General features: G+C 56.7%; 1 protein-coding gene across 13 annotated transcripts in view; it reads left to right on the top strand.

The window, feature by feature from the left end:
- Window positions 1-2,266: 2,266 nt before the first annotated feature.
- The window catches only part of DYSF (dysferlin), a 70,037-nt gene continuing 64,869 nt past the window's right edge, over window positions 2,267-7,434 (top strand). For 6 of the 13 annotated variants that reach the window (XM_063401266.1, XM_063401261.1, XM_063401259.1 and 3 more), the window contains exons 1-3: window positions 2,267-2,381; window positions 6,336-6,391; window positions 6,885-6,976. In XM_063401266.1, the coding sequence (XP_063257336.1) occupies window positions 2,294-2,381; window positions 6,336-6,391; window positions 6,885-6,976 (236 nt within the window). In that variant the 5' untranslated portion in view covers window positions 2,267-2,293. Of the gene's footprint in view, window positions 2,382-4,314; window positions 4,501-6,335; window positions 6,392-6,884; window positions 6,977-7,434 lie in introns of those variants that run through there. The other 7 variants (XM_063401265.1, XM_063401260.1, XM_063401262.1 and 4 more) reach the window with 2 other exon arrangements.

The raw sequence follows: 7,434 nt of genomic DNA, 5'->3' as shown, positions 1-7,434 counted from the left end.
GGCACGGGGGGTGGGGACAGTCATGGGTGACGGGGACACTCCCAGGTGTTGGGGACACTCACAGGTGTTGGGGACACTCACAGGTGGTGGGGACAGTCACAGGTACCGTGGGGACTGGCACAGGTGTTGGGGACATGCAGGTGACATGTGCCATGGGGACACTCCCAGGTGTTGGGGTCACTCACAGGTGTTGGGGACACACGTGGTGCTGCCCATGGGGACATTCACTGGTGTTGGGGACATCTGTTGGGGACACGGATGTGGCACACGCTGTGGGGACATGTAGAGGTGGTGGGGACACAGGTGGAACGTGTAGGGGGACACACATATGACACATGTTGGGGACAGTCACCAGGGTTGGGGACAGTCACAGGTGTTGGGGACACACATGTGGCACGTGCTGTGTGGGCACTGACAGGTGTTGGGGACACACATGTCACCAACATGCAGAGGGACACTCCCAGGTGCCACGGGGATGGTCACAGGTGTTGGGGACACCCGCAGGTGTTGGGGACAGGTGGTGGGGACACACGTGGCACTTGTCACGGGGACACTCCAGTCACGGGTATGTGTGCAGGTACTGGGGACACTCTCAGGGGTTGGGGACACTCTCAGGGGTTGGGGACACTCTCGAGGGTTGGGGACACTCGCAGGGGTTGGGGACACTCTCAAGGGTTGGGGACACTCTCAGGGGTTGGGGACACTCTCGAGGGTTGGGGACACTCGCAGGGGTTGGGGACACTCTCAAGGGTTGGGGACACTCTCAGGGGTTGGGGACACTCTCGAGGGTTGGGGACACTCTCGAGGGTTGGGGACACTGGCAGGGGTTGGGGACACTCTCGAGGGTTGGGGACACTCGCAGGGGTTGGGGACACTCGCAGGGGTTGGGGACACGCACCCGTGGCCCTTCCCGTTCCCGTGGGTGCCCTCGGCTTTGACTCCTCCCAAATCCCAAATTTCCCCCAAATCCCCCAGGTCCCACTTCCGGCTCTCCTGGGCTTGGGGTCACAGCTGATCCCAGGATTTTGGGCGGGGAAAAACTGGGAATGAGATAAACCCAAAGAGGGAAAAGCAATAATGGGATAAACCCAATGAGGGAAAAGTGGGAATGGGGTTGGATGAATCCAAAGAAAGAAAAATGGGAATGGGGTCAGATAAACCCAAAGAGGGAAAAGTGGGAATGGGATAAACCCAAGGAAGGAAAAGTGAGAATGGGGTTGGAAAAACCCAAAGAGGGAAAACCAGGAATGGGGTCAGATAAACCCAAAGAAGGAAAAGCAGGAATGAGGGGATGGGATCAGCGGGAGAACAGGGAAAAGGGGGATCCCATATCCCAGATCCTGGATCCCATATCCCGGATCCCATCCCGGTTTGGGGGCGGGATCTCCCGGAGCCGCTTTCTGGGAAAGGCCCGGGCTGGAAAGAATTCCCAAAAATAGCCGGGGGCGGGGCCGTCCCCAGCTGTTCCCGCCGGGAATGCGCGGGAGGCCCCGAATCCCAAAACGGGAGGGGGGACCCCAAAATCCCCCCGGGGACACAAAAGGGGGTCGAGAACCCCAAATTCCCATCCCAGGGAAAACTGGGGGGATGAGGTCCCCAAAATTTCCTCCTTAGGGACAATGGGGGGGGTGAGGACCCCCAGCCCCCCCCGATGTCCCCAAAGAGGGGGTGAGGACCCCAAAATTCCCTCTTGGGGACAATGGGGGGAATTTGGGACCCCAAAATTCCCACGATGTCCCCAAAGGGGGGGTTGGGACACCAAAATTTCCCTTCTGGGGACACTGAGGGAGTGGGGACCCCAAAATTCCCTCTTGGGGACAATGGGGGGCGGGGTTGGGACCCCAAAATCCCCCTCAGGACACCAAAGGGGGTTGGGAACCCCAAAATCTCCGCTGGGGGACAATGGAGAGTTGGGGACCCCAAAATCCCCCCCGATGTCCCCAAGGGGGGATGAGGACCCCAAAATTCCCTCTTGGGGACAATGGGGGGGGACATTGAGGACCCCCAAAATCCCCCCGATGTCCCCAAGGGGGGATGAGGACCCCAAAGTTCCCTCCTTGGGGACAATGAGGGGGGTGGCGGCCCCAAAATTCCCGCCTTGGGGACAATGGGGGAAATTGAGGACCCCAAATCCCCCCGATGTCCCCAAGGGGGGGTGGCGCAGCAGCCCCGCCCCTCCCCCACGCCCGGGGCCGGGTCCCTTTAAGGGAGGCGGAGCCCGGAGTGGGGGGGAGGGGGGGAATTCCCGTTTTTTTTTTTTGGGAACAGCCTAGGGGGGGATGCGGAGGGGACGATGCTCCGCGTCTTCGTCCTGCGGGCCGAAAATGTCCTCACGGGCGACAGCGACATCAGCGACACCTACTGCTCCTGCACCTTCCAAGGTGGGAAACTGCGGGGGGGACCAAAAAAAACCGGGATTTGGGACCATTTTGGGGGAATTTTGGGGAATTTTGGGGGGGTTCGGCCGGGCCCTACAAGCTGGGATGGGGCTGGAAGAGCCGCGGGTCCCCGCCCTGTCCCCGCTGTCGCCGCCACCTCTTGGGTGTCCCCTCCCCACTCCAGAGGGAGGGAAAAAAATAAATAAGAATTTTTTAAAAATCGGGATTTAGGGGAATTTCGGAGGATTGTGGCCGCTCTGGAGGCTGGGATGGGGTTGGAGGTCCCCGCCGTGTCCCCGTCGTCGCCGCCACCCCTTTGGTGTCCCCTCCCCTTCTAGCGCGAGAAGCACCAGAGGGAGGGGAAAAATAATCGGGATTTCGGGGAATTTTTTGGAGGAATCTGAGAGAATTTTGACCCGGGCCGGGGATCCTCGCTGTCGCCGTTGTCGCCGCCCCCTCGTTGGTGTCGCCGCCGCGCTGGTGGCACTTGGGAACCCCCCTGGAGCCACCCCCTGTCCCCGCGGTTATTTCGGGATTTTCCGCTCGGCGGGGGAGGGGAGGATCCCAAATTTGGGAATGGTGGCGATTGTGCCTTTCCCGGGGTCCCTTTCCCGGGGTTACCGTTGGGGACAGAAGTGACACGGAGGGGACAAAGGGCCGTGACGTCACGGGTTCCTTGTGATTTTTTTTTTTTAGTTTTTGGGAAAAGCGGCTTTTTTGGGATTTCCCCCCCGCGTGTTCCCTGGATGAGGGAGCGTTCCCGGTTTTCCATGGAATTCTCCCGGTGTGGGTGTGGCATTCCCGGTGTTCCGCCGCTCCCGCTGGATTCCCAGTTTGGGGGATTTGGCATTCCCTGGATTGCGGCATTCCCGAATCCCGGGATAAGTGCTGGGTCATCCTCAGGCCTTGGAGCGTCCCTGAATCCCAGGGATTCATTTCCTGTCCCTGGGATTTGCGGAATTCCTGGATCTCATGGGTCCACTCCTTTTCCCTGGAGTTCCCAGCATTCCCAAATCCCAGGGCCAGGTTATCCCTGAATTTCCAAAGATTTCATTCCCCATCCCTGTGAATTATGAGATTCCCAAATCCCAGGGATTAATTTCCCAATCCCTGCTGCTCCCAGCATTCCCAAATCCCGATATTTGGCCAGCCTTGGGGTTTCCAGCATTCCTGAATCCCAGGATTTTATTCCCCATCCCTGGGAATTGCAGCATTCCCAGATTCCGGTGCTGGATCATCCTCAGGCCTTGGAGCATCCCTGAATCCCAGGGATTCATTTCCTGGCCCTGGGATTTGCGGAACTCCTGGATCTCTCCATCCTCATCTGAGGATGGGTTTATTCCCCATCCCTGGAGTTCCCAGCAGTCCCAAATCCCAGTCCTGGGATATCCATGGGGTTTCTAGAATTCCTGAAATCCCAGGATTTAATTCCCCATCCCTGGGAATTGTGGGATCCCCGAATCCCAGGGATTCATTCCCCATCCCTGGGAATTGCAGCATTCCCAGATCCCAGCGCTTGGCCTTTCCCGGGTCCCAGGGATTCATTCCCTATCCCTGGGGTTTTCAGAATTCCCAAATCCCAGTGCCAGGTTATCCCTGGGGTTTCCAGGATTCCTGAATTCCCAATAATTTCATGCCTATCCCTGGGAATGATGGAATCCCCGAATCCCAGGGATTCATTTCCCGATCCCTGGGGTTCCCAGCATTCCCAAATCCCGGTGTCTGGGCTTTCTTGGGTTTTTTTCCAGCATTCCCGAATCCCAGGATTTTATTCCCCATCCCCGGGAGTCCCAGCCTCCCTGAATCCCGGGGATTTATTCCCAACTCCCGCCCTTCCCTTCTCCCCCAATCCCAGCTCTCCTTCCCACGATCCCGGTTTTTTTCCCAGCCTCCCCGGGGGCGTTCCCGTGCCGGGAAGGGCCGGACCGGGAAAAGGGGGTGGGAATGGGATAAGGCAGCGGATCTTCATCCCGTCTTTCCCCATCCCGGCTTTCCCGATTTTCCTGGCTTTTCCCGATTTTCCCGGCCATGCTCCGCTGCCTGCTCCAAAGGGCTTCCCAACTTCCCAACCTGGAAAAGCGGGATAAACAAAGCGATCCCGTGGCCAGCCTGACATTCCGAGGTGAGGGAATCCCGATTTTTTTTTTTTGTTTTTTGGGAAGGAAGGGAGGGTTTGGAATATTTTGGCTGCTTTGGAAGCAGCTCCCGGCAAAATCTGGGATCTGGGAAGCTCCTGAATCCTTGGAAAATCCTTCCCTTTGCACCTTTTACCGCCTTGATCCCGATATTTTTTTTTTTAAATCCGCGCTGGGATAACCCTGGGAATTCCATCCCTTTAAATCCTGGATTGGGATGGATGTGAATTATCCCGCGTGGAGCAGGGGTTATCCCATTCCCGAGGGATGGATTTCCTGGGAAAACGGAGGGGTTTGCAGCCCCAAAATTCCCTCTGGAGGATGGAGCTGGCTTGGGATTTTCCCGAAGCTCGAAAAAAAAAAAAATAGGGAAAAATCCCATTTTTAACAAAAATCTGGGAAAAGGACGAGCGGCTCCCGATCCAGGTTTTCCATTTGGAGTGGGAGCGCTGCTGATCCCATTCCCAGCGGGATCCCTCTGGGGAATCCCGGGAGCTCCATCCTCCACCAAATCCCGATCCAGGGCAAATCCGGGGTTCTGAATCCCGGGAAAAAAAAAATTCAGGAATGAGATGGGAATAAATCTCTGGATGAGGAAAACCAGCGGGATGAGTTTTCCATATTTCCGGAGCCGGGGAGTTCGGCTCTTCCCATTCCCAAATCGGGAAGGAGTCGCTGAAAGGGGCGAAAAGAGCGGAAAGCCGGGAATATTTGGAATATCCCGGCGTCTCCCGGGATTTGAGTCACCTCCATTGTTTGGCCTTTTCCTTTTCCTCTTCCCGCGGGGGTCCCTCCCTTGGGATGCGGAGACATTCCAAGAGGGATGAGGGGGCGTGGCTTTGGGAAGGGGCTGGGGTGGGGATGGAGCATTCCCAGGATCTGGAATGTTGGATTTGGCGGAATCCCGGGATTCCCACCCGCGGCTTTTGGGGGATCCCGGGGAAACTGAGGCACGATCCCGAGGTTTGGGAATGGAGGGAATGGAATGTTTGGGATCTCCCGTGGCTCTTCACGCCCTGATTTCCCAATCCCCGGCAGCCTTTGGATGCTCCTGGGGAAACTGAGGCACGGCAAGGAGGGGACTCCGTGGGGTTTTCCAGCGCTTTTTCCAACCTGGAAATTTTTCCCCTGGTTGGGGATCCAAGTGGGATCCTAGATCCAATCCATGCATTCCCAAAATTCAAACACTTGGGAACAGGGAATGGGGCCGGATCGTGATCCTGGGAACTCTGGGAATTTCTGGAAGTTCGGCCCCAGCTGGGATCAGGGATTGGGATCCAGTCCTGGTCCTAGGAACTTCTGGAAGTTCAGCTCCAGCTGGGAGGAGGGAAAGGGCCCTGATCCCGCTCCTGCTCCTGGGAATTGTGGGAATAATCATTGGAAGCTCAGCCCCAGCTGGGATTACGGAATGAGCTCAGATCCTGCTCCTGGGAGTCGTGGGAATTTCTGGAAGCTCACGTCCAGCTGGGAACAGGTTTTGGGATCCAATCCTGATCCTGGGAATTTCTGGAAATTCAGCTCTGCCTGGGATCAGGGAATAGCTCCCAGTCCTGGGATCTGTGGAAATTTCTGGAAGCTCAGCCACCCCTGGGAGCAGAGAATGGGATTCAGTAATTTTCCTAGGAATTCTTGGATGTTCAGCTCCAGCTGGGACCAGGGAATGGAGCCTGAGCCTGATCCTGGGAATTGCAGGAATCCCTGGAAGCTCAGCCTCAGCTGAGATTGGAGTTTCATTCTGGGATCCCAATCCCTGGGAAGATCCCGATCCCTGGGACAATCCAAATCCTTGGGAAGATCCCAATCCTGGTTTTCCTCCTTCCAGGTGTCAAGAAGAGGACAAAGGTCATCAAGAACAATGTGAATCCTGTCTGGAATGAGGTGAGAATTCCCAGTCCCTGGATTTATCCCTGTTCCCAGAAAACGGGCCGGAGCCCAGGTGATTCCCTGGGACTTCCATCCACAGAAAGTTTAGGATGGTTCCCTTTCTGCTCCGGAATTCCAGGCAGAATTCCAACTTCTTTTCCTTCCATCAAGGTCTTATCTGGACTCGGCACGAACATTACAAGAAATTTCTATGGAATGGGAATTTTTCCAGCACCATTTCCCTTCCAACCCCCTCCTTGTGCTCCCACGGGCCAAAATTCCACAAAAAAAAAGGGAATTTGGTGGGAAAATTCTGGAGCAGCTCCCAGGGATTTGCTCCTTCCCAGTAATCCACGGCCAAGGAAAACTTTTTCCCAAGGCAGCTTTTCCTGGTGGATTTGCTGGGAAGTTTGGCTTTGGGAATGTTTTGATTCCGAGGGCATTTGGGATTTGGGATTTCTCCACTTCCAGGCGAATGATCCCAGCCTCTCCCTCCTCTTTTTTCCAGGGATTTGAGTGGGATCTGAAGGGAATCCCGCTGGATCCCGAGGCCGAGCTCACCGTGGTGATCAAGGACCATGAAACCGTGGGGAGAAACAGGTGGGAGAAATTCCGGAGCCAGGATTTTTTTTGCCCCCCTCCCTTTTCCCATTCCCGGGATTCATCCGGCTCTTCCCGGACTCTGCGGATTCCCGCGGCCGTGGGAGGCTGGAGCTGCATTTTTGGGCTGCTTCGCTCGGAATCCGTGTGGGAAATCCCGGCGTTGGGAGGCCGGGAATGCACAGGGGGTCCTCACTCGGGGATGGAGGCTTGGCCGGGATTTGGGAAGCGCTGCCAGGATCGTTCCCGAGGCGCCGGCAGTGCCGGGAAGGGCGGCGGGAGCGGAGCCTCCGGTTTCCTTCCTCCGGCTGATCCCGGTGCCCCCATTCCAGGGGTTCCCCGTGGATCAGGGGGCTCCTGCTGGGTGAGGAATGAGGGGATTCCGGTGATTCCCGGCTCCGTGGGGTGGGAGAGCTGCTGGGAAAAGGGGAAAAATTAGAGGAAGGGGTTTATTTTTA

The sequence above is a fragment of the Prinia subflava genome, chromosome 7 (assembly GCF_021018805.1).
Source record: "Prinia subflava isolate CZ2003 ecotype Zambia chromosome 7, Cam_Psub_1.2, whole genome shotgun sequence".
NCBI classification, from domain to species: domain Eukaryota; kingdom Metazoa; phylum Chordata; class Aves; order Passeriformes; family Cisticolidae; genus Prinia; species Prinia subflava.
This window is presented reverse-complemented; position numbering and strand designations above follow the sequence as displayed.